Source organism: Lagenorhynchus albirostris, chromosome 11 (assembly GCF_949774975.1).
Source record: "Lagenorhynchus albirostris chromosome 11, mLagAlb1.1, whole genome shotgun sequence".
Taxonomy (NCBI): Eukaryota; Metazoa; Chordata; class Mammalia; order Artiodactyla; family Delphinidae; genus Lagenorhynchus; species Lagenorhynchus albirostris.
Window position 1 is genome coordinate 78,406,772 of NC_083105.1, and position 27,590 is coordinate 78,434,361.

At 39.9% G+C, this 27,590-nt stretch overlaps 2 protein-coding genes across 4 annotated transcripts in view; both read left to right on the forward strand.

Annotated features, from left to right (window-relative positions):
* Positions 1–2,845: 2,845 nt before the first annotated feature.
* Positions 2,846–27,590, forward strand: part of AMN1 (antagonist of mitotic exit network 1 homolog) — a 73,256-nt gene continuing 48,511 nt past the window's right edge. The window contains exon 1 of one of the 3 annotated variants that reach the window (XM_060166607.1): positions 2,846–2,993. Coding sequence is in view for 2 of the 3 variants with exons in the window: in XM_060166606.1 (XP_060022589.1) it covers positions 2,976–3,013 (38 nt within the window). In the remaining variant the exon portion in view is untranslated. Of the gene's footprint in view, positions 3,014–27,590 lie in introns of all 3 variants that reach the window. The other 2 variants (XM_060166608.1, XM_060166606.1) reach the window with 2 other exon arrangements.
* LOC132528998 (small ribosomal subunit protein uS8-like) lies at positions 15,546–16,013 on the forward strand. Its single transcript, XM_060165208.1, is given in 1 exon segment — positions 15,546–16,013. A coding segment is annotated over 1 exon segment (393 nt). The 5' UTR covers positions 15,546–15,569; the 3' UTR covers positions 15,963–16,013.

Below are 27,590 nucleotides of genomic sequence, written 5' to 3' on the forward strand. Positions count from 1 at the left end.
AAAAAAGCAGCTGTGACATTTTCTTTTGACTACCTAGAAGAACTCAGGCACCCAAAGTTTAACACCTCATAATACTGGGGCAGTGACCTGCACTTTTCTGGTGTTGAAGAATCAGGTAATCAGCAGGAAGAACTAGATGGATAGCTGTGTAGCATTCAAGCTGGGCAGCACTCAACAAACAGATAGGAAGGACCATGAAGTCTGCCCTTATCTGATCTGTCAAGGTCTTCCAAGGTCCAAATGACTCCCAGAGCAGCAGACGATTCTTCCCCCAAAGTACTGAATTCATAAGTAAATACATGTATTATTGCTGCTATTCAATCTCACCTTTAAAAGCAAAACGGCATCATTTCCAGACCTATAGCCCCAAGGCTATATCTTCCATAGACACTGCAAAATTCATATGTCCAAAATTTAATCTCCCCTTGTTTTCAAAAAACCCCTGTAATCCTCTCAGCTCATTAAAATGGCATCACCATATGTCACCCAATTCTCCAAACCCAAAGCCTAGAAATTAGCCTTGACTCTTCTCTTTTCCCTCCACTCCAACCAATCTCTAAATCCTATTGGCTCTATTTCCATTACCTCTTGAATCTGTCTATCCAGTCTGCTGCTATTACTTTAGTTTAGGCTATTAACAAAAGACACCTTTCTAGTCTCCAAGTCTCCATCTGTGACCGCTACAATTCGTTTACTACTTAACAGCTAGAGTTCTTTCAAAAACTCATCCTTCCTATGCATGTACTGTCCTTGCTTAAAACCTATCTATGACTCTGCACAAAGTTCTTCAGACAAAGCCTAAACTGTTTAACGTAACACAGGCCATCATGCCCCCATTTTAGCTTTCTAGATCGGAAGGTAAGCCACACAGCCATCCAACCCAGGCCGCTGCCTGTTTTTGTACAGTTTTCAATGTAAGGTTTTTACATTTTTAAATGGTTGAAAAAAATCAGAAGATGAATGATATTTCATAACACTGACAAGTACATGAAATTCAAACCTCAGCATCCATAAAGTTTTATTGGAACACACCTCCCCCACCCCTGCCATTCATATGGTCTGTGGCTGCTTTTGAGCTACAAGGTGAGCAGCTGTGACCTCCTAAGGTCAAGGATGAAACCCAGTCCTCCTAAAACCGAGTTTCCCTGCCAAGTTTATGATTAACCTCTCTTGTCCAAAACTTATTCCCTTTCTTGTCCCGCCCCTGTTACCCTCAGGATTGAGGAGTATCAAAGAAAAGTGGGACTGAAACAAAGCAGGACCCTGTGAGGCCTTCCTGGGTACAAACTTCTCATATCCCCTGCTTCTTGCTTGGCCTTCCATGAGTTCCAGAGCAGACTCAAGCAGTTAATGATTAGAACAATAGCCACAGAACTCCTAGCTCTCCTGAAGGGATATAGATAACAATCTGATGCATATCTTTGAGTTGTTCTGCAGAAACTAAGATCCCCAACCAGGTAGAGGATGTTGAACACACGTTGACCACAAGCACACAGACCCCCAGACTGGATGGAACCAAAGGATGATAATTAATATTCCCCAAACATCACCCTGTTACCTCACTACCAACCAATCAGAAAAATCTCCGTGAGCTGATCATGCACCCTGCCACCCTCACCTGTAGTGTTGCCTTTAAAAACTCTTGCCTGAAAGCCATCAGGTGAGTTCCGGTCTTTTGATCATCCGCTGCCTGTTCATCTTGCTTGGCGCCCTGTACTTTCCCTCACCACAACCCAGTTGTCAGTAGATCAGCTTGGCTTCAGGTAGGACACGCGGAGCCCAGTTCGGTTCAGCAACAAGGGATGTCCCACAAAACCTAAAATATTTATTTTCTGCCCCCTTATAGAAGAAGTTTGCCTGTTCCCTCCTCTACACGCACCTCACCACTCTCCACTGTAGCCATCCTGAACTATTTGCAGTCCCTAACAGGCCACGTTTTTCTCTCAACCTGCTCCCCCCACCCTTCCATGGGTGTTCCGGCAGAACTAACTCCATCTTAGTATTTAACAGTTGTTCTGATTGTCTTTTTACTTGTCTGGTTCAAGGGTTCACCACTGAAGCCTCAGCACTCAGCACAATCCCTGCCCTCCTTCAGTGCTTGGTAAATGCGTGCTGATTGAATAAGCAAGCATCCTGAAGAGATGAACAAGACTGGGTTCCAACTTTCAAAAGCTTACAAAAGGAAGACATATAAACAACAAGTTAATCTACAAGGAAGAATGAAAAAGCACCAAAAAGTAGCAAGTACTCTGCAGCATAACCAAGGAGAGACAATTCCACCTGGGGAAAGGTCCCTCTTCTTTAGAAACCCTTCTGATTTAAACACAAGCCCCTGTCTCCGTGATGAAATGCTTACTGAGCTTTTTTGTAGGCACGTAATGTCCTCATCTGTAAAATAAGCTAAATAATTCCGACTTCACAGGATTAAAAAAGAATATGGTTAATTACTGAAAGCACTCATCTCAGTGCGTGCTTTCTTACACAAAGTGCTCGGTAAACGGCAGTCACTCTCGGATCCGCTAAAACTCTCTGACGGTCACGGAGTCTGTATCCAAGGGGGTCCCTGGTGTGCATCGCCAGATGCTCGGCCCAGCATGAAACGCACCCCTGTAGTAAGAGCAGCGACCTCGCAGCCACGCGCGGCTCCAGGGGTACCGGGCTAGGTCGCGCGCGGGGCTGGCCGACTCGGAAAAGCGCCGGAGTCCGGCCGCAGGTCTGCAGAACGACAACTGCCGCAGCGCTTCTCTGAGAGTAAGGTTCCTTTCCATTTTATCCCGCCGCCGCTGCGGCGCACGGCGCCGGGCTCCGCCCCAAAGGGGCTCGGCAGTCGCCAGCGCGCCCGCGCCTGGTCACCGGAAGAGGCGGGCGACGTCACAAGGGCCTACGCGTCTTGTCGGGGCAGGAGTTGACAGACGGTCTCTGGCTGGATTTCGACGGCCCCGGGACCGCGGAAGAGGCTTCTGAGGGCGGCCGCGATGCCGAGCCAGCAGCGGGTCAGTCAGCTCCTGGATCTGTGAGTCCGCCCCGGCCCGCCTCCCTGTCGCCCCGCCCCGGCGCCGCCCGCGCCCGCCGCCCGCGCCCGCCGCCCCGCGCGGCTTCCCTTCCCCGCCCCCTTCTTGCCTCCCTCCGAGGAGGCCCCGCGGGTGCTTCTAGACCTGGGTCGCTGATTTTGTTTTCTCCTCGCTGAGGACCGTCGTACCAGGGGGCTGCCCGGCAGGCTTGCCCCTCTGGCCCCCGATAGATGTCCTGTGAGTCAGCCTTGACAGCTCCACGCCCGGGCGGTTCCTGGCAGCGGCCTGTCTCTGACGGGAGCTGAAAGCCTTGGTAAAACAAAACAAAACAAAAAACAAAACACTGGATGGGGCTCTCAAAAGCCTTCAGCAAAGTTCCACCCAGTTACTGTAACAGGGATAAATATTGATTCTTTGACATAGCGCTCAAATCCTTGATTGTGCTTGCTGGGTTCAGCTCCCGGTTTTGCTATTATTCTCCAGTTGTGTGACTATAGGAGAGTAATTTCACCTCTCTGGGCCCTAGTTCTTGATCTACAAAATTAGTATAATAACAGTACCTATCTCATGGCGTTGTAGTGAGCAATAAACTTAACGTATTTAAATCCTTAGAAGGCTACCTAGTATTATAAGGATTAACCTCCTTATTACTTAACAGCTAGATTAACACCTAGTATTAAAAGGATTAACCTCCTAATTAAAAGGATTAATTAATTAAAATAAATTTTTTTACTTGATATGAATATTTTATTGAGGGAGAAACCAGAAGCACAGAGGCATGTAGTTACAGGATGGCTTATAAAGTGAGCGCGAGGAAGTTGTTTAACCTTTACAATGGTTATTACGTTGGGAGTTTACAGACAGCAGGGGATTGGTTAAAAGTGATTATCTTACGCTATTTTAAGAAGACAATTTACGTTGATTATTAGAGGCATTTACAAGGAATAACCTGTTAAGTGTCACTTATGTTCATGATATAAACTAGATTTGGTTTCGCTTATGCAGTCTAACTGCCTTGGTCAGCTTGGGGGATTTTCAAGCCTGGTCTCCATTTATTTTATTTAAAAAGTCTCCGACTTTTGGTCTTTCTCTCGACAAGCTGAGAGTGTGAACCAATATGGTGTTACTCTCACTACCCCTTTGATGTAGTCCTTGGCATGGATGGTCATTGATGTAGTCCTTGGCATGGATGGTCATGTAGTTGCTGTTACCGGCAGTTACATAGTCACCCTGAATACGGTCAGTGGGATCATTGAGTTCTTCCAGTTGTCTAATCCTGATGGATAACATATGATGTGTGAGTAGTCGCTGAAAGACATTTAAACTCTTGAGAGGATACAAGGCACTAGGGAGGTTAATATAATGACTATGAGGGGAATAGTAGTCAAGGATTGAAAGATTCTCCAGAGCAGAGAGTCCCAGGAGCCATGATTTAACCAACTAAATAATCAAGGGAAGAAGCGTTGCCTATTTGATTAAAGACTGGCATCTGATCTTTAAGATCTTTTTGATATATTAACATAGAAACAACATTTTTTTTTACCAGTTACAGTACATGCACTTCTGTCTTGGGTGGTTAGGGTGTCTAAGGCTATGCAGTTGTCTAAAATAACTCTGGCTAAAGAATTTACAAATTCTTGCTGTAACTGTAGAGATTTTGCAGAGGATAAGGTCTCTCCCAATGAAGTTTAAGTGCAGTCTTTTGTTGGTGTCTTTTCCAATAAACTGAGTCTCTGGGTTCTAATATATGGGGCACATTGTCTTCTTTGGAAGCAGATCACAGAAAGCTTTATGGACCTGTGGAAATAAGCCTTTCAATATTGCATTAGTGCCTTATAGTACTGAACTATGTCATGATTACTTAGGATGGGATGAACATGAGGATGTCTTATTTTAGGAGGCAGTGCTATATAGGTAAGCTTCCATCTAAGTAGGCTTCTATATGGTGTGAGCAATCAAGTATTCAATAAGAAGCATTTCTATGGAAACAAAAAAAGGCAAATATTAAAGATTAGTTGGAACAAATTATAAATGTAGTTGTTGAGTCTAGAGAGCAGCCCGTCGAGAAAATTTTTGGAATTGAGCTCGGATTTTTAGATGAAGGTGGAATGAAGGTGGCAGTTTCAAACTGACAGATTTTCCTGGTTTGCAGTTTGAATGTCTTTGATGATGTCATCAGGTGTTCTGCTGAGCTCTGAGTGGCCTACATGGAAGTAGGTATGAAGGTTGTCTTGTCTATACATGATCTGTTGTGACTTCTCTGAAGTCTGTATCAAGACTGGTAGCTTTAGCTTGTAGAGTTTGAGGAAAAGGACAGTTTTAGTTTTTATTTCAAGTCAGAAGGGTAGGAGAAAATTGAAAATATTAGTTTGGAGAGTCATAGCCAGATGTTGGAGAAAACTAGAAGAGTTCAGGACCCAGTCCAGTTTACAGTTAGATACAAAACCTCAAAGACAATAAACAGGACTCGAATTTGATTATGAATATGCCAAAGTTTTCTGTTTAAACATAATTTTTCTCTCTGTAGTCACCTCATTTTTACCAAAGATAATCATAAGTAATTTGTTTGTAAAATAAGTCTAGTCTTTTTAAACTTGGCTTGTTATTTACATAAGTGCAGCAGGAACAGTGATTTTATGCACATTCTCAAATACGATACTCCAGTCAAAGCTTTGGTAATATCCAAGGGGCTTTATTGGCTCCATAAAGTCAACTTTAGATCCTTAAAACTGTCTTAATAAGTAAACTCAGGTTAGATCTTTAAAAGCCTCTTTATGCTAAGAAGTCAAGCCAAGGACTTGTCCAGTTGTGTCCTGTTACAAAGAGAACAGATTCTTATTGAATTTATGCAAATATCTATATTGCCATGAAAATAAGAATACTCAGTAAGGGTTGTTTTTTTTTTTTTTTTTTGTAATTTGTTTTAATTCTGAAGGGATCAGGTAAGGAGAAAAAGTAAATGTTTCATTTTTGCTTTTAAAAGTATACTTTACCAAATTATTTTAAGTTTAGATAGCTTAGAAGGAGAGGAAAAAAAGCGTTCTTTAAATCTGGAAAACAAGCATTGAAGAACTGACAGTGTTTCAAACAAAGTCATAAAAGTTATAATTATTTTCATCAGTTCATTTGGTCCCATGTAATTAATCCTTGTTTTGCTTGATCTTGGGTTAGCAGGTTTATGAGTTAAGCAGTTTCTCCATTAGAGTTCTAGAAGTTCTTACTCAGTTTAGTGGTATGAGCTTAAAGTTATCAGAAACCTGTATTCCAGAGTACTTGTCAGGGTCCTTTCCATGAATCTCCATAAAGACAAAGCATTTTGGCCTGTAGTTGATTGTAAATGCTTTACTGTGAAGCAGAACTTAGTTACCTATTCAGCCAAAGTGACAACCAAAAGATTTCAAAAGCAAATACAGAAAGTCACATAGTTCTAAAAGACAAAACCAAACCAAAAAAACCTTACCTCTTGTAATGTTGTAAAGATTCAGTTTTCCTAAGTAGTTAGGTAACATGAAGCACAGGAAATTATTTTGCTAAGACACAGAATCTTTAGTTCCTAGACAGTTTACACAAAAGGTAAAGAAAAACCTTTTATAATACAGTAAGTCTCCTACATACAAACAAGTTCTGTTCCGAGAACGCGTTTGTAAGTCCAATTTGTTCATAAGTCCAACAAAGTTAGCCTAGGTACCCAACTAACACAATCGGCTGTATACTGCTGCTTTTACGCTTACTTCCGGACATCCTGGGCTTGAGATAAAGATACTGTACTACTGTACTCTATACGGTACTGTACAGTGAAGTACGCAAAAACACAACCCTTGTAGAGGATGCGCACATGTGACTATGTATGCCAGACACGTGAACTAACTTATGTGATTGGACATGCGAATGCACGTTCGCATCTTTGAAAGTTTGCAACTTGAGGGTTCATGTGTAGGGGACTTACTGTATCTTATTAAAAGCAGACCAATAATTTAAGAAACTTTGTGCTTTTAACACAGAGGGTAAAAACGTTCTAGTTTGTTTCAGTTTATTATTGAGCTCATTTTTTAAAACCCTTATAAATAATTTTAGCTAACTTCGACCTTCCAACATAAAATTTCTAAACAAGCACTTTCTATATCCATTTAGAGTTTGTGTTATTCCTTTTCTCTTTCTCATTCTGGAATGAACAGTAATTTTACTTTACAAAATTGCTGTACAAAATTACTTTCTTTTTTCCATAACAAAAATACAACCTATATTCTTTGCATGCTCTTCTTCTAAAATTACATCCCATTTTCCTCTCATACTTTGTATACAAAGTTGTTTTCTTTCTTTCTTGTTTCTAGTATTTTTTTATATATTGATTATAAATTTTAACCTTTATTAACATTTATTTTCCAGTGAAAACTAGGAAGCATGCAGTTGTGAACTGTCATAATAGCAGCATCCTATAGTAGATTAGCAAATTCATGAATACATAATTACAAAAAATTATATTTTTTAGAGACGTTTTCTCACAGTACAATTTTTTCTTACAGTTTTGTGGAGCTGTAATTGACATACAGCACTGTGTAAGTCTGAAATATACAGCATAATGACTTACATACACAATAAGTTTAGTGAACATCTATTGTTTTATACAGATACAAAATTAAAGAAATAGAAAAAAGGGGTTTTTTCTTATGATAACTCTTAGAAATTATTCTCATAACAGCTTTCATATGTAACATACAACAGGGTTAATTATATTTATCATGTTGTGCATTATATCCCTAGTACTTATTATCTTATAACTGGAAGTTTGTAGCTTTTGACTGCCTTCATCCAATTCCCCCTGCCTCTGGTAACCACAAATCTGATCTCTTTTTCTATGAATTTGTTTGCTGTTTGTTTTTGAAGTATAATTAATCTACAACACTATGTTAGTTACTGTTACACAACATAGTGATTCAGTATTTCTATAAATTTCAAAATGATAACCATGATAAATCTAGTTACAGTGTCACCATATAAAGATATTATATAGTTGTTGACTATATTCGCCACACTGTACATTTCATACCCATGACTCATTTATTTTGCTGCTGGAAGTTTTGTACCTCTTAATCTTCCTCACCTATGTTTTTTCTGCCCCCCATCCCCTCCCCTCTGGCAACCAGCTCTTTGTTCTCTGTATCTGTAACTATTTCTGTTTTGTTTGTTCAGTTTTGTTTTTTAGATTCCACATATAAGTGAAATCATACAGTATTTGTCTTTCTCTGTCTGACTTACTTCACTTAGGATAATGCCCTGTAGGTCCATCCATATTGTTGCAAATGGCTAGATTTCATTCTTTTTAATGGCTGAGTAATATTCCATTTTAAAATATATATCACGTCTTCTTTATCCATTCATCTGTTGATGGGTGCTTAGGTCGCGTCCATGTCTTGGCTATTGTAAGTAATGCTGCAGTAAACATAGGGGTGCATATATCTTTTTGAATTAGTGTTTTTGTTTTCTGTGGATAATTACCCAGCAGTGGAATTGCTGGATCATATGGTAGTTCTATTTTTAATTTCTTAAGGAATCTCCATACTGTTTTGCATAGTGGCTGCACCAATTTACATTCTCACCAACAGTGCACAAGGGTTCCCTTTTCTCCACGTCCTTGCCTACACTTGTTATTTGTTGTTTTTTGATAATAGCCATTCTGACAGGTGTGAAGTGATATCTCTGTGGTTTTGATTTGCATTTCCCTGATGATTAGTGATATTGAACATCTTTTCATGTACCTGTTGGCTGTCTGTGTGTCTTCTTTGGAAAAATATCTATTCAGTTCCACTGCTCATTTTTTAATCGAGTTGTTTGTTTTTTTTAATGTTGAATTGTATGAGTTCTTTGTATATTTTGGATATTAACCCCATATCAGATATACTGTTTGCAAATATCTTTATATTCAGTAGATGGCCTTTTTGTTTTGTTGATTGTTTCCTTTGCTGTGCAAAAGCTTTTTAGTACTTTTTTTTTTTAATGTATATAGTCCCACTTGTTTATTTTTGCTTTTGTTTTCCTTGCCTGAGGAGACGTACCCTAAAATATTGCTAAGACCAATGTCAGAGAGCATACTGCCTATGTTTTCTTCCAGGAATTTTATGGTTTCAGGTCTTACGTTCAAGTCGCTAATCCATTTTTTGTTGTTGTTGCATTGGGTCTTCGTTGCTGGGCACGGGCTTTCTCTAATTGCGGTGAGTGGGGCTACTCTTCATTGTGGCGCCACGAGCTTCTCATTGCGGTGGCTTCTCTTGTTGCAGAGCACAGGCTCTAGGTGGACAGGCTTCAGTAGTTGTGGCTCGCGGGCTCTAGAGCACAGGCTTAGTAGTTGTGGTGCACAGGCTTAGTTGCTTCACAGCATGTGGGATCTTCCTGGACCAGGGCTCGAACCTGTGTCCCCTGCATTGGCAGGCAGATTCTTAACCACTGTGCTACCAGGGAAGCCCCTCTAATCCATTTTGAATTGATTTTTATGTATGGTGTGAGAAAATGTTCTAATTTCATTCCTTTACATGTAGCTTCCAGTTTTCCCAGGAACACTTACTGGAGAGACTGTCTTTTCCCCATTGTATATTCTTGCCTCCTTTGTCATAGATTAATTGACCAGAAATGTATATTTCTGGGCTGTCTATTCTGTTCCATTAATCTATACTTCTGTTTTTGTGCCAGTATCATACTCTTCTGATTTCTGTAGCTTTGTAGTATAGTTTGAAATCAGGAAGCATGATACCTCCATCTGTGACCTTCTTACTCAAGATTATTTTGGATATTGGAGGGTCTTTTGTGTTTCCATACAAAATTTAAGATTATTTTTTCTAGTTCTGTGAAGAATGCCATTGGTATTTTGATAGGGATTGCACTGAATCTGTAGATTGCCTTGAGTAGTATGGTCATTTTAACATTTTTAATTCTTTCAATTCATGAACACAGTGTATCTTTCCATCTATTTGTGTCATCTCCAATTTCTTTCATCAGTGCCTTATAGTTTTCTGAGTACAGATCTTTTACCCCCTTAGTTATATTTATTCCTAGGTATTTTATTCTTTTTGATGCAGTTGTAAATGGGATTGTTTTCTTAATTTCTCTGTCTGATAGTTCATTGTTAGTATACAGAAATGCAACAGATTTCTGTATATTTATTTGTATCTTGCAACCTTACTGAATTCATTGATGAATTATGGTAGGCTTTTGGACAGTGTCTTTTGGATTTTCTATGTGTAGTATCATGTCATCTGCAAACAGTGATGGTTTTACTTCTTCCTTTCTGATTTGGATTCCTTTTATTTCTTTTTCTTGTCTGATTGCTGTGGCTAGGACTTCCAATACTATAGAAGTGGTAAGAGTGAGCATCCTTGTCTTGTTTCTTATCTTAGAGGAGATGCCTTCAGCTTTTCACTGTTGAGTATGATGTTAGATGTGGGCTTGTCATATATGGCCTTTATTATGTTGAGGTATATTTCCTCTGTACCCACTTTGTTGAGAGTTTTTTGTCATAAATCGTTGTTGGATTTTGTCAGAAGCTTTTTCTGCATCTATTGAGATGATATGATTTTCTTCTTCAATTTGTTAATGTGGCGTATCACATTAATTGCTTTGTGGATATTGAAACATTCAAGGATGAGATTAGTTCAATCCCATCCCTGGGTTAAATCTGCATTGATCATAGTGTATGACCCTTTTCATGTACTGCTGAATTCAGCTTGCTAATTTTTTTTTTTTTTTTTGCGGTACGCGGACCTGTCACTGTTGTGGCCTCTCCCATTGTGGAGCACAGGCTCCGGACACGCAGGCTCAGCGGCCATGGCTCACGGGCCCAGCTGCTCCACGGCATGTGGGATCCTCCTGGACCGGGGCATGAACCCATGTCCCCTGCATCGGCAGGTGGACTCTCAACACTGAGCCACCAGGGAAGCCCAGCTTGCTAATATTTTGTTGAGGATTTTTGTGTTTATGTTCATCAGTGATATTGGCCTGTAATTTTCTTTTTTTTGTGATATCTTTGTCTGGTTTGAGTATCAGAGTGATGCTGGCCTCACAGAATGAGTTTGGAAACATTCCTCATTCTGCAATTTTTTGGAATAATTTGAGAAGGACAGGTGCTAACTTTTTTCTAAATGTTTGGTAGAATTCACCTGTAAAGCCATCTGGTCCTGAACTTTTGGGAGGTTTTTAAGTTGCTGATTCAACTTCATTCACATTCATAATTGACCTGTTCATATTTTCGATAGTACGGTTTTTTAATCTGGCAAAAGACATGTTTATTATAACCCCAAGTAGCTTTTATCTGTAAAAATTAAGAAGCCAAAAACTTATGATAAATTTATGTTTAGCAATTAATGTTTCAGTATATTATCTTATTTGGAAATGATCTAGATAGGATATAATAGATAATGAATATCCATCATTTAAGTTAACTTAGCATAAACTTTTATCTTACATCTATTTAATTTACTTCTTTTTAGTAAATGTGCTTGGATTAAACATTAAACAGCTAATCATCATCTTATATTGTTTTTCTTGCTGCCAAATTTTATAATATAGAGATAGCACGAGCTTATTTTACTAGTAAACCTGGGTAGAAATGTTTGTATATTTGCATTATATTTAATGTTGACAACCCTATTTTATTAAACCAACACATTTAAAGTAGCTTTTATTTACCAAATATCATTCCAGATCACACCAACTTGAAAAGCATTTGGATTAGTTTCTATATTTCTGAGAGTTTTAAGAGCACTTAATTTATATAAGTGCTTATTTTCCTTTAAGCAGATTAAATAGAGCTCTTTAAAAAATATCACACACCATACATGAATTCATATATACATAAATATATAGACAGACACAGAGATTGTATAACTTTCATTTTTAAATTTTAACCATGTGTCAGGTACAGTAATATAAAACTCAAAAGAATAGCTGGATCCAAATTATTTCTGGCAGATGTAATAAATTAAGGTTACCTGCTGATGGCTAGAGCTTTCTACCAAAATTTTTTTGGTAAATTTTTTTCTGTGTGCTGTAAGGATTCTTTTAGAGAAGCTGTTTTTGGAGTCATTTTGTCTTTTAGAAGCTTTTGCCTACCATCGTTTCTGAGAAATTTGGAATATTCTCTTTTTAAGGGTGTCCCTAAGGTGGACTATCTTATCTAAATTAAAGGTTCCCCAAAGTGGCCACTGCAATTCCAGTCATCCTTCATAAAGTTCACCCATTTTTCCAAAAGGCACAAGATCCTGGTCTGTGATTTGGACCAGGTGGAACCCATCTTCACCTTAGATTCTCCAGGACATCTTAACTCTGAGGGGTCCTGTTTTTGAACAGCTGTTCTGAAACACAGGAAATTACACTCCCGCCCCTTTTTGAACAGAATAGGGTGACTTATCAAAAAGTTTCAACAATAGTTGCTCAATAAAATTGGAGAGCTCAACACGAAAGGGAGTGAAGCTTGGATTCAAGAGAGGTGTACTGTGAAACTTCTTGGTCAGTGAGAAAACAGTGAGCATAATGGGCTCCATGAGTACTGGCACTTGTTCACTCACCAGCCTCTTGACTAATCAGGGATCTTCTGTAGGTCCCACTTCTGACACCAAAAACTGTCAAAAGAAAATTCAGAGAGATTTATTTGATACGAATATTTTATTGAGTGACAAATAAGCTATTTGTGAACAGAGAGACTTCAAACTGAAAGTGGTTAGAAGCTCAGAGGCATGTAGTTACAGGATGGTTTTTAAAGTGAGAATGAGGAAGTTGTTTAACATTTACGATGATTGGTTGTTACAGTGGGAGTTTACAGATGACAGGAGACTGGTTAAAAGTGTTTATCTTATACTATTTTAGAAGATGATTTAAGTTCTGCTTATTGTTATCAGAGGCATATACAAGAAATAATGTTACCTTTTGCTTAAGTTCATGAAATAAGCTATCAATAGATTAAGTTTAACTTATGCAGCCTAACTGGTTTTGTTTGCTTGGAGGATTTTCAAGCTTGGTCTCCATTTTATTTTACTTTAATACTAGCAAATAATAAACACTACTAAACGTTAGTTATTGTTATTATTAGTTATTTCACACCAGAAATTGTGCTGAAAATTGCAGTTATAATGGCAATTGCTTCTCTCCAGGAGCTTTCAGTCCATTATTATTCCCATGTAAAAAAGTTAAGGCTAAGGAGAACAATCACTATAATCTACTGAGTGCCTTCTAAAACAGTAGGATTTGACATTTGCATTATATCTCATAAACTTCTGGCCCTTGGTCCACAGTCAATTTTCATAAAAGGGAAATCTGTTGATTCTCCTTTGTTGATTCTCAGACTTGTGTAGAGTCCTGAGAAAAGTATCTTTACTTTAGTTCTTGGTGAAACTTTTACACCTCATCCAAACAGAATATCCTTTCTGTTAGTAAAGACAGAGTAAGTTAAGGGTGCAAGTTAGGAAAACAGACTACATGGGTTCTATACATACACCTACCATTTACTAGTTATACAATCTTGAGCAAATGTTTCAACTTATCTGGGATTCAGTTTTCTCCTCTGTAAATGGAAGATGATGATATTATTACCTACCTTACTGAACTGCTGTGAAGATTAAAAGCCAGTACATGTAAATTCCATAAAACAGTGCTTGGCACATAGTAAGTATTCATTTATGTTAGTTATTAATGTTATATCATTCCTACCATGGAAAGCACTGTAACAAGGAATATGTTACCTAAGACCTGACCTTTTTTCCTAAGGCCTAGCTTAATTCCTACTCTTAGTTCCAATCTCTATTCTAAGGCTCCGTGAGGGTTCCATGCAAATGATCCTATGAACTCCTGGGGCCAGAATCAAGTCTTTTGTCTCTTTGTACCCACAGTTCCTTATTTTTAGGAGTTACTATTCAGTTAAGCATGTATATAAAGAGGACATGTGGCATATGAAGCACTATGCTGATGATTGTTGGAAATAACTAGCATAAAAGAGGTATAGTCTTATGGGACTAGCACAAGACAAGTATATGAATAAATATAATCTAGGTGTAATAATACCACAAAAGCTGGATTTACAAATGGGAGGAAATGCGTTCAAGAGGGAGTACAGGAATTTCCCTGGTGGCACAGTGGTTGAGAATCTGCCTGCCAATGCAGGGGACACGAGTTCGATCCCTGGTCCGGGAAGATCTCATATGCTGTGGAGCAACTAAGCCTCTGCGCCACAACTACTGAGCCTGTGCTCTAGAGCCCACAAGCCACAACTACTGAGCCTGCATGCCATGACTACTGAAGCCTGTGCACCTAGAGCCCGTGCTCTGCAACAAGAGAAGCCACCGCAATGAGAAGCCCGCACACCGCAACGAAGAGTAGCCCCTGCTCGCCACAACTAGAGAAAGCCCACGTGCAGCAACGAAGACCCAATGCAGCCAAAAATAAATAAATAAATTTAATTTAAAAAAAAGAGGAGTATAATAATAAGAGCAAAGGCTTGATGAACAGGAAAGTTAGAAATATATGAGAAGACCAGAAAATAGTATTTCTATTTGGCTGGAGAATACAATATGAATAGTAAGACATAAAGCCAGATAATTAGGATCAGAACCTTGGCCACCACAATGAAATAAGTGTTTAATTCTGTAACATGGGAAGCTATCAAAGGTTTTGGAACTGCTGGGAGCAGAGGGAGAGTTGAATTAGGGAGCAGTTAAGAATAAGAAGACAGGAAACTGTTTTAAAATTTTGGAAAAGAGTAAGGAGAGCCCAAACTAGGAGACATATGTGAAGATGTTCTTGCAGAATTCATTCTGGTAAAAGAGAATTGGAATGTCCATCACTGGGAGAGGTGCCATGGAATGTTATGCAGCTATTAGAAAAGTAAAGAGTAAATGTGTATATATTCACATGGATGGAACTTGAAAACATAGTGCTTAGTGAAAAAAAGAGGAAACAAGAATATATTAAGAAAAATTATCCAAAAATTGGAATTAAAGCAAAAAGATGACCATATGACCTTCATTGTCATACTAAAGTGTTGTCTCCCATGTAAAGGTCCACATTTAGGATAATATTTTCTAACCTTTTTTGGGATGAGATATGGTCAGGCTGGCAGTTGTTCAGCAGGCTGTTTCTGGGTTACCTTGGGTTTCTGTTACTTTGGTAACAAGCTTGGTTCAGAATAGCAGTCAACTGTTTTACTAAGTGCACTGTTAAGTCCACAGGAATGGGACTTCTCCGTGACGGAAAACTGGTTGGTTTACATCCTTGCATAAGTTCTTAACCTCTTCACTGGACCAGCACTTTGAGTAGCACTGCCTTGGAGAATCCTTTGGATCTGTGATATGGTGAACAATTTTGAATAAGGGGAGCAAGGAAAGGCAAAAATTAAAAATTACTGTAAAGTTTTTAGCTTCATTGACCAGGAGGATGGTGATATCGTTAGATAATTGTGGAGGAGTAAGTATCTTTTCAGGAAAATTAATCAGAACATCCAGTTGAAATAGGCAGTTAGAAATATAATTTAAAACATTTTTAATTCAGCTTTTCTTTCCACCATCTTTCCATGCCACCATAATGGTGCACATGAATGCCCTGGCTGATGCTCTCAAGAGTATCAACAATGCCAAAAAGAGAGGCAAACGCCAGGTTCTTATTAGGCCATGCTCCAAAGTCATCGTCAGGTTTCTCACTGTGATGATGAAGCATGGTTACGTTGGCGAATTTGAAATCATCGATGATCACAGGGCTGGGAAAATTGTTGTGAACCTCACAGGCAGGATAAATAAGTGTGGAGTGATCAGCCCCAGGTTTGATGTACAACTCAAAGATCTAGAAAAATGACAGAATAACCTGCTCCCGTCCCGTCAGTTTGGTTTCATTGTACTGACAACCTCAGCTGGCGTCATGGACCATGAAGAAGCAAGACGAAAACACACAGGAGGGAAAATCCTTGGATTCTTTTTCTAGGGATGTAATACATACGTGCAAATAAAAGGCCTCAGAGGACAAAAACAAACAAACAAAATTTTTTTAATTCAATGTATTTAAACTAAAAAAACCCGAACAATTAACCCATTTCTCCCACCCCCCACCTCCGAGAACCACCAATCTGTTTTCTGTAGCTATGAACTTTTGTTTGGGGTTTTTTCGTTTTTGTTCTTAGACTTCACATATAAGAGAAGTCATATGGTATCTGTCTTTCTCTGTCTGACTTATTTCACTTAGCAGAATGCTCTCTAGGTCCATCCATGTTGTTGCAAATGGCAAGATTCCATTCTTTTTTATGGCTGAATAATATTCCACAGTATATATACCACATCTTCTTTATACATTCATCCATTGATGGACACTTAGGTTATTTCCTTATTTTGGCTACTGTAAATAACGTTGCAGTGAACATGGGAGTGCAGATATCTTTTCAAATTAGTGTTTTCATATTCTTTGGATAAATACCCAAAAGTGGAATTGCTGGATCATATGGTAGTTCTATTTTTAATTTTCTGAGGAACCTTTGTACTGTTTTCCATAGCACCTACACCTATTTACATTCCCACAAACAATGCACAAGGATTCCCATTTCTCCACATCCTTGCCAACACTTGTTATTTGTTGTCTTTTTGATAATAGCCATTCTGACAGGTGTGAGGTGACATCTCATTGTGATTTTGATTTGCATTTTTCTGATGATTAGTGATATTGAGCATCTTTTCATATATTGGTCATCTGTGTGTCTTCCTTGGAAAATATAATTTTTTTTTTTTTTTTCTTTTTTTTTTATTTTATTTTTTTTTTTTCTTTTTATTTTATTTTTTTACATCTTTATTGGGGTATAATTGCTTTACAATGGTGTGTTAGTTTCTGCTTTATAACAAAGTGAATCAGTCATACATAAACATATGTTCCCATATGTCTTCCCTGTTGCGTCTCCCTCCCTCCCACCCTCCCCATCCCACCCCTCCAGGCGGTCACAAAGCACCGAGCCAATATCCCTGTGCCATGCAGCTGCTTCCCACTAGCTATCTACCTTACTGCGTTTGTTAGTGTGTATATGCCCATGACTCTCTCTCGCCCTGTCACAGCTCACCCTTCCCCCTCCCCATAACCTCAAGTCCGTTCTCTAAGAGGTCTGCGTCTTTATTCCTGCTTTACCCCTAGGTTTTTCATGACATTTTTCTTTCTTAAATTCCATATATATGTGTTAGCATACGGTATTTGTCTCTCTCTTTCTGACTTACTTCACTCTGTATGACAGACTCTAGGTCTATCCACCTCATTACAAATAGCTCAATTTCGTTTCTTTTTATGGCTGAGTAATATTCCATTGTATATATGTGCCACATCTTCTTTATCCATTCATCCGATGACGGGCATTTAGGTTGTTTCCATCTCCGGGCTATTGTAAATAGAGCTGCAATGAACATTTTGGTACATGTCTCTTTTTGAATTATGGTTTGCTCAGGGTATATGCCCAGTAGTGAGATTGCTGGGTCATATGGTAGTTCTATTTGTAGCTTTTTAAGGAACCTCCATACTGTTCTCCACAGTGGCTGTATCAATTTACATTCCCACCAACAGTGTAAGAGGGTTCCCTTTTCTCCACACCCTCTCCAGCATTTATTGTTTCTAGATTTTTTGATGATGGCCATTCTGACTGGTGTGAGATGATATCTCATTGTAGTTTTGATTTGCATTTCTCTAATGATTAGTGATGTTGAGCATTCTTTCATGTGTTTGTTGGCAGTCTGTATATCTTCTTTGGAGAAATGTCTATTTAGGTCTTCTGCCCATTTTTGGATTGGGTTGTTTGTTTTCTTGTTATTGAGCTGCATGAGCTGCTTGTAAATTTTGGAGATTAATCCTTTGTCAGTTGCTTCATTTGCAAATATTTTCTCCCATTCTGAGGGGTGTCTTTTGGTCTTGTTTATGGTTTCCTTTGCTGTGCAAAAGCTTTGAAGTTTCATTAGGTCCCATTTGTTTATTTTTGTTTTTATTCCCATTACTCTAGGAGGTGGGTCAGAAAGGATCTTGCTTTGATTTATGTCATAGAGTGTTCTGCCTATGTTTTCCTCTAAGAGTTTGATAGTTTCAGGCCTTACATTTAGGTCTTTAATCCATTTTGAGCTTACTTTTGTGTATGGTGTTAGGGAGTGATCTAATCTCATACTTTTACATGTACCTGTCCAGTTTTCCCAGCACCACTTATTGAAGAGGCTGTCCTTTCTCCATTGTACATTACTGCCACCTTTATCAAAGATAAGGTGTCCATATGTGCATGGGTTTATCTCTGGGCTTTCTATCCTGTTCCATTGATCTATATTTCTGTTTTTGTGCCAGTACCATACCGTCTTGATGACTGTAGCTTTGTAGTATAGTCTGAAGTCAGGGAGCCTGATTCCTCCAGTTCCTTCTTTCGTTCTCAAGATTGCTTTGGCTATTCGGGGTCTTTTGTGTTTCCATACAAATTGTGAAATTTTTTGTTCTAGTTCTGTGAAAAATGCCAGTGGTAGTTTGATAGGGATTGCATTGAATCTATAGATTGCTTTGGGTAGTAGAGTCATTTTCACAATGTTGATTCTTCCAATCCAAGAACATGGTATATCTCTCCATCTATTTGTATCATCTTTAATTTCTTTCATCAGTGTCTTATAATTTTCTGCATACAGGTCTTTTGTCTCCTTAGGTAGGTTTATTCCTAGATATTTTATTCTTTTTGTTGCAATGGTAAATGGGAGTGTTTTCTTGATTTCACTTTCAGATTATTCATCATTAGTATATAGGAATGCCAGAGATTTCTGTGCATTAATTTTGTATCCTGCAACTTTACCAAATTCATTGATTAGCTCTAGTAGTTTTCTGGTAGCATCTTTAGGGTTCTCTATGTATAGGATCATGTCATCTGCAAACAGTGACAGCTTTACTTCTTCTTTTCCAATTTGGATTCCTTTTATTTCCTTTTCTTCTCTGATTGCTGTGGCTAAAACTTCCAAAACAATGTTGAATAAGAGTGGTGAGAGTGGGCAACCTTGTCTTGTTCCTGATCTTAGTGGAAATGCTTTCAGTTTTTCACCATTGAGGATGATGTTTGCTGTGGGCTTGTCATATATGGCCTTTATTATGTTGAGGAAAGTTCCCTCTATGCCTACTTTCTGCAGGGTTTTGATCATAAATGGGTGTTGAATTTTGTCAAAAGCTTTCTCTGCATCTATTGAGATGATCATATGGTTTTTCTCCTTCACTTTGTTAATATGGTTTATCACATTGATAGATTTGCGTATATTGAAGAATCCTTGCATTCCTGGAATAAACCCCACTTGATCATGGTGTATGATCCTTTTAATGTGCTGTTGGATTCTGTTTGCTAGTATTTTGTTGAGGATTTTTGCATCTATGTTCATCAGTGATATTGGCCTGTAGTTTTCTTTCTTTGTGACATCCTTGTCTGGTTTTGGTATCAAGGTGATGGTGGCCTCGTAGAAGGAGTTAGGGAGTGGTCCTCCCTCTGCTATATTTTGGAAGAGTTTGAGAAGGATAGGTGTTAGCTCTTCTCTAAATGTTTGATAGAATTCGCCTGTGAAGCCATCTGGTCCTGGGCTTTTCTTTGTTGGAAGCTTTTTAATCGCAGTTTCAATTTCAGTGCTTGTGATTGGTCTGTTCATATTTTCTATTTCTTCCTGATTCAGTCTTGGCAGATTGTGCATTTCTAAGAATTTGTCCATTTCTTCCAGATTGTCCATTTTATTGGCATAGAGTTGCTTGTAGTAATCTCTCATGATCTCTTTTATCTCTGCAGTGTCAGTTGTTACCTCTCCTTTTTCATTTCTAATTCTATTGATTTGAGTCTTCTCCCTTTTTTTCTTGATGAGTCTGGCTAGTGGTTTATCTATTTTGTTTATCTTCTCAAAGAACCAGCTTTTAGTTTTATTGATCTTTGCTATTGTTTCCTTCATTTCTTTTTCATTTATTTCTGATCTGATTTTTATGATTTCTTTCCTTCTGCTAGCTTTGGGGTTTTTTTGTTCTTCTTTCTCTAATTGCTTGAGGTGCAAGGTTAGGTTGTTTATTCGAGATGTTTCCTGCTTCTTAAGGTGGGCTTGTATTGCTATAAACTTCCCCCTTAGAACTGCTTTTGCTGCATCCCACAGGTTTTGGGTCGTTGTATCTCCATTGTCATTTGTTTCTAGGTATTTTTTGATTTCCTCTTTGATTTCTTCAGTGATCTCTTCATTATTAAGTAGTGTATTGTTTAGCCTCCATGTGTTTGTATTTTTTACAGATCTTTTCCTGTAATTGATATCTAGTCTCATGGCGTTGTGGTCAGAAAAGATACTTGATACAATTTCAATTTTCTTAAATTTACCAAGGCTTGATTTGTGACCTAAGATATGATCTATCCTGGAGAATGTTCCATGAGCACTTGAGAAAAATGTGTATTCTGTTGTTTTTGGATGGAGTGTCCTATAAATATCAATTAAGTCCATCTTGTTTAATGTATCATTTAAAGCTTGTGTTTCCTTATTTATTTTCATTTTGGATGATCTGTCCATGGGTGAAAGTGGGGTGTTTAAGTCCCCTACTATGAATGTGTTACTGTCGATTTCCCCTTTTATGGCTGTTAGTATTTGCCTAATGTATTGAGGTGCTCCTATGTTGGGTGCATAAATATTTACAATTGTTATATCTTCTTCTTGGATCGATCCCTTGATCATTATGTAGTGTCCTTCTTTGTCTCTTTTAATAGTCCTTATTTTAAAGTCTATTTTGTCTGATATGAGAATTGCTACTCCAGCTTTCTTTTGGCTTCCATTTGCATGGAATATCTTTTTCCATCCCCTTACTTTCAGTCTGTATGTGTCTCTAGGTCTGAAGTGGGTCTCTTGTAGACAGCATATATAAGGGTCTTGTTTTTGTATCCATTCAGCTAATCTGTGTCTTTTGGTGGGAGCATTTAGTCCATTTACATTTAAGGTAATTATCGATATGTATGTTCCTATTCCCATTTTCTAAATTGTTTTGGGTTCGTTATTATGGGTCTTTTCCTTCTCTTGTGTTTCTTGCCTAGAGAAGATCCTTTAGCATTTGTTGTAAAGCTGGTTTGGTGGTGCTGAACTCTCTCAGCTTTTGCTTGTCTGTAAAGGTTTTAATTTCTCCATCAAATCTGAATGAGATCCTTGCTGGGTAGAGTAGTCTTGGCTGCATGTTTTTCTCCTTCATCACTTTCAGTATGTCCTGCCACTCCCTTCTGGCTTGTAGGGTTTCTGCTGAGAGATCAGCTGTTAACCTTATGGGGATTCCCTTATGTGTTATTTGTTGTTTTTCCCTTGCTGCTTTTAATATGCTTTCTTTGTATTTAATTTTTGACAGTTTGATTAATATGTGTCTTGGCGTATTTCTCCTTGTATTTATCTTGTATGGGACTCTCTGTGCTTCCTGGACTTGATTAACTATTTCCTTTCCCATATTAGGGAAGTTTTCAACTATAATCTCTTCAAATATTTTCTCAGTCCCTTTCTTTTTCTCTTCTTCTTCTGGAACCCCTATAATTCGAATGTTGGTGCGTTTAATGTTGTCCCAGAGGTCTCTGAGACTGTCCTCAGTTCTTTTCATTCTTTTTTCTTTATTCTGCTCTGCAGTAGTTATTTCCACTATTTTATCTTCCAGGTCACTTATCCGTTCTTCTGCCTCAGTTATTCTGCTATTGATCCCATCTAGAGTACTTTTAATTTCATTTATTGTGTTGTTCATCGTTGCTTGTTTCATCTTTAGTTCTTCTAGGTCCTTGTTAACTGATTCTTGCATTTTGTCCAATCTATTGTCCATTCTATCTCCAAGATTTCGGATCAACCTTACTATCATTATTCTGAATTCTCTTTCAGGTAGACTGCCTATTTCCTCTTCATTTGTTAGGTCTGGTGCGTTTTTATCTTGCTCCTTTATCTGCTGTGTGTTTTTCTGTCTTCTCATTTTGCTTATCTTACTGTGTTTGGGGTCTCCTTTTTGCAGGCTGCAGGTTTGTAGTTCCTCCTGTTTTTGATGTCTGTCTCCAGTGGCTAAGGTTGGTTCAGTGGGTTGTGTAGGCTTCCTGGTGGAGGGGGCTAGTGCCTGTGTTGTGGTGGATGAGGCTGGATCTTGTCTCTCTAGTGGGCAGGTTCACGTCTGGTGGTGTGTTTGGGGGCGTCTGTGGCCTTATTATGATTTTAGGCAGCCTCTCTGCTAATGGGTGGGGTTGTGTTCCTGTTTTGCTAGTTGTTTGGCATAGGTTTTCCAGCACTGTGGCTTGCTGGTCGTTGAGTGAAGCTGGGTGCTGGTGTTAAGATGAAGGTCTCTGGGAGATTTTCGCCGTTTGATATTATGTGGAGCTGGGAGGTCTCTTGTTGATCAGTGTCCTGAAGTTGGCTGTCCTACCTCAGAGGCAGAGCCCTGCCTCCTGGCTGGAGCACCAAAAGCTTTTCATCCACAGGCTCAGGATAAAAGGGAGAAAAAGTAGAGGGAATTAGTAGAAGTATGAGGAAAGAAAGAAGGAAAGGAGGGTAGGAAGGAAGGAAGAAAGAAAGAAAGAAGCAAAGAAGGCAAGAAGGCAAGAAGGAAAGAAAGGAGGGAGGGAGGGAGGGAGGGAGGAAGGAAGGAAGGAGGGAAAGAAGGAAAAAAGACAGAAAGAAAGAAGATACAGTAAAAATAAAATAAAGTATAATAAAGTCATTGAATTAAAAACTTCTTATTTAGAAAAAAAAAAAGGGACGGAAAGAACCTTAGGACAAATGTTGGAAGCAAAGCTATACAGACAAAATCTTACACAGAAGCATACACATACACCCTCACTAAAAGAGGTAAATGGGGAAAAATCCTAAATCTTGCTGTCAGAGACCACCTCCTCAATTTGGGATGATTCGTTGTCTAAAGGAGGGAAGGAAGGACGGAAAGAAAGAAAGAAAGAATGAAGGTAAAGTATAATAAGGTTATTAAAATTAATTATTAAGAAAAAAATTAAAAAAAAACACATGGACGGATAGAACCCTAGGACAAATGGTGGAAGCAAGACTATACAGACAAGATCTCACACAGAAGCATACACATACACATTCACAAAAAGAGGAAAGGGGAAAAAATCATAGATCTTGCTCCTAAAGTCCACTTCCTTAATTTGGGATGATTGGTTTTCTATTCAGGTATTCCACAGATGCAGGGTACATCAAGTTGATTGTGGAGCTTTAATCCGCTGCTTCTGAGGCTGCTGGGAGAGATTTCCCTTTCTCTTCTTTGTTCTCACAGCTCCCAGGGCTAAGCTTTGGATTTGGCCCTGCCACTGCGTGTAGATCGCTGGAGGGCGTCTGTTTTTTGCTCAGACAGGATGGGGTTAAAAGAGCCGCTGATTGGGGGCTCTGGCGCACTCAGGCCGGCGGGGACGGAGGGGCACAGAGTGCGGGGCGGGCCTGCGGTGGCAAAGGCCGGCGTGACTTTGCACCAGCCTGAGGCGCGCTGTGCGCTCTCCCGGGGAAGTTGTCCCTGGATCCCGGGAACCCGGCAGTGGCGGGCTGCACAGGCTCCGCGGAAGAGGGGTGTGGAGAGTGACCTGTGCTCGCACACAGGCCCCTCGGTGGCGGCAGCAGCAGCCTTAACGTCTCCCGCCCGCCTCTGGGGTCCGCGCTTTTAGCCGCGGCTCGCGCCCGTCTCTGGATTCCACGCTTTCAGCCGCGGCTCGCGCCCGTCTCTGGATTCCGCGCTTTCAGCCGCGGCTCGCGCCCGTCTCTGAATTCCGCGCTTTCAGCCGCGGCTCGCGCCCGTCTCTGGAGTCCGCGCTTTCAGCCGCGGCTCGCGCCCGTCTCTGGGGTTCGCGCTTTTAGCCGCGGCTCGCGCCTGTCTCTGGAGTTCCTTTAGGCAGCGTTCTTAAACCCCTCTCCTCACGCCCCAGGAAACAAAGAGGGAAGGAAAAGTCTACTGCCTCTTCTGCAGGTGCAGGCTTTTCCCCGGACTCCCTCCCGGCTAGCTGTGGTGCACTAACCCCTTCAGGCTATGTTCAAGCCGCCAACCCCAGTCCTCTCCCTGCGCTCGGGCCTCAGCTCGCAGCCCCGCCCACCCCGGCGGGTGAGCAGACAAACCTCTCGGGCTGGTGAGTGCCGGTCGGCACCGATCCTCTGTGCGGGAATCTCCCCGCTTTGCCCTCCGCACCCCTGTGGCTGTGCTCTCCTCCGCAGCTTCGAAGCTCCCCCCTCCGCCTCCCGCAGTCTCTGCCCGCGAAGGGGCTTCCTAGAGTGTGGAAACTTTTCCTCCTTCACCGCTCCCTCCCACTGGTGCAGGTGCCGTCCCTATTCTTTTGTCTCTGTTTTTTCTTTTGCCCTACCCAGGTACGTGGGGAGTTTCTTGCCTTTTGGGAGGTCTGAGGTCTTCTGCCAGCCTTCAGTAGGTGTTCTGTAGGAGTTGTTCCACGTGTAGATGTATTTCTGGTGTATCTGTGGGGAGGAAGGTGATCTCCGCGTCTTACTCTTCCGCCATCTTCCGCCTTCCCTCGGAAAATATAATTTTTAATTTGAAAGAGATATCAAGGAGTAAGTCTAAGATTAGGAGTAAACTTATAGATAGTAGGTGAAGCCATGGTTAAGTTTGAGGAAGAAGATATAGAGAGAAGAAAAGGAGGCCAAAGACCAAATTTTATGCAACACTTACATTAGAAGCAGGCCATTTTGCCTGAATTCATTTCTTTGTTAGATTAATTTACTGTATAATTGATTGGCTAAATATTAATAAGTTGTTTCTTTTAACTATAAAATTTAGAGCAGTTCATATTGGGTGAGATATCTATTTCTCCTCCCACAACCATACCCTTTTTTTTTTTTACAGCTTTTGAAGATTTGTTTAGTTTTAGCTGACCACTTTTCATTTTTGTCTTGAGAACTGAGACCACCTATGTTAACCTTTGGGATTGAGAACTAAGATTGCTTATGTCAATATAACTTTTTGCTCCAGGAAATTTCTGCAGTCAGTTTATCTAAGTAAACATTTGGTTATTAAGGTGAACATTTTGATTGTTAGGGCGAACATTATGTTTATCAGGATAGATTATTCATGAGGCTTACTTCAAGACCCCATGTCCATCATTCTCAAACCATTACATCACAAATTTTGCCTAATCCTATCCCATTCCCCATCTTGGAGGGGGAGAACCCTCTTAAACTACTTGAGCTTTCACCCCCAAATCCTGAATATACTCTTCCCTACCTTTCCCCTATTAAGACACTATCAAAACCCTGTTAAACCCTCACTACAGCGAATTTAATAAACTTGCTTTGTTTGACCAACAGGCTTTTTGGATGGTCTTGTGAGCCATTTAATAGTTCTCATAGCAGCATATTAAGAAATATTTAATTTGTTTCTGTCCCGGCTCTCTGCTAGTGCTGCTGTAGGGAACTGGAACAGAAAGAGGAAACCCTTTATTCTGTGGAACACATTGCACAGCCTGAGCTCAGAGAAGAGACCAAGAACAAAATGAAAAAGACTGAGAGGAAGAGGGAGGTGGGGGGGCTTCCCTGGTGGCGCAGTGGTTGAGAGTCCGCCTGCTGATGCAGGGAACATGGGTTCGTGTCCCGGTCTGGGAAGATCCCACATGCCACAGAGCGGCTGGGCCCATGAGCCATGGCCACTGAGCCTGTGCTCTGCAACAGTGAGAGGCCCGCGTACCGCAAAAAAAAAAAAAAAAAAAAAGAGGGAGGGGGGAGAAAAAAGGGTATTATCATGGGAAGAAGAAAACATTTAAAATATAGCTGAAATCTGTATAAAGGAAAATGTAAGAGGAGTGATTGTGGAATTTGATTTTTCTCTTCTTCAAGCTAAAATGTTTTTAGCTTGGTCTTGTTTTGCGAATGCTGGTAGAAGACTAAAGCCTTGGGTCTTGGGTCAGAGACCCTAAGGACTTTATTATTCATTGCACAACAAGCAGCATGAGCATTAACATGTTTATGTCACTTCCCCTTGACCTCCAAGACACACGCCAGCAACACAGAAGGCCAAGCTGGATACCTACACAAAGGGCAGGTTGTGTTACAGGAGACAGACTCTGAATTTGGGGACTCTGCATTTTATAGCAAGCAGTAAGCAACCTCTTTGTTCTGGAGGGAGACATTATCTCACAGTGTTGCTCATTGTAAACACAACCCTGAGAGTGGCCCAGATAGAGTGTCAGGGCCTTATAATCTTGTCATTCCCAGCAAGAAAGGTAAGGCCATGAAAAACCTGTAGAGAACTGCCTTTCCCAACATTTCACCTTTTGGTCCTACCACCTTGGCTTCTGACAAATTATCACATGAGTATGACACTTCTTCATCACACTGATTCATTTAATCAGCAGAGGCTAGGACCAAATATATTCAATTTGTGTCATACAGCAATCAACTAAAGCTATTAATATCGCTCCCAAAAGGAGGATGAGGCCAACTGGCAATATTGACTTCAGCTATGACTCCAGAGTCCCAGAGTCAGGCAACTGTGACTAAATCCCAGGGGAGACCAGTAGGTCTTATTTCAGAAATCCAAGATGTAGTGTAAGCCCAGGATATTCTCCATTATGGCCTGCACAAGGAAATTTAAGTTTACCTGTTAATCTTTGGTGCTGTTATCTGTAATTACAGGGACATATATAATAGATGGGCCAAGAAAGAAACCCAACTGAGAGATATTCCGTGGCCTGTTCTCTATAGACAAGCATATAAAACCAAGAGACACAGGTCACTCTAGTTTGGATTTATTGATAAACTTGATTTGGATCACCATGACATTGTTTTGCATATATCACATGGGAAAGTGTCACTGAGTAGTTGCAGCCTTGATTGTTAACACGTAGCTCAAGATCACTTGGACATCAAGGAAAACATGCATTTGTATTTGTCATATTGAAACAAGTTGTGCTGGTCCATGTTTTTATACCCTTATGAAGAGAGGCTAGGCAAAGCAGAATAGTTCAAGGCCTTCCATATTTACATGAATTATTCAGTTATCATAGCACAAAGACAATGATGAGAAATCCAACAGTAGGTCAGATTGTCAGCTGCAGCGGCTGCTTGCCTCAGGTGGACCATATAATTGTTTTGCCAAGGTGCAATGCTGGATCTAGAGGTGGAAGGAAGCATTAATTCCTCCCCTTCCTTAAGTACTTACTTCCCAGGGTCTAAAGTGTTCCCTCCCCAGGTTCTGGAGTTATTGCCATCCCTTATGATCATAAAATTGGTGTGCCCCATACCAGTGTAAATGATTTCACTTTTTTCCGATCATCTGCTACTCACAGTGGTCAACTGCAGGAGGGACAAGGGGATTTTTTTTTTGTTATTTTTTTAATTTATTTTTTTGTTACTTTTTAAAAATATCTTTATTGGAGTATAATTGCTTTACAATGTTGTGTTAGTTTCTGCTGTATAACAAAGTGAAAGAGCTATATGTATACATATATCCCCATACCCCTCCCTCTTGCGTCTCCCTCCCACCCCCTACGTGGTCACAAATCACCGAGCTGATCTCCCCCCGTGCAATGAAGCTGCTTCCCACTAACTATCTGTTTTACATTTGGTAGTGTATATATGTCAGTGCTACTCTCTCACTTCATCCCAGCTTACC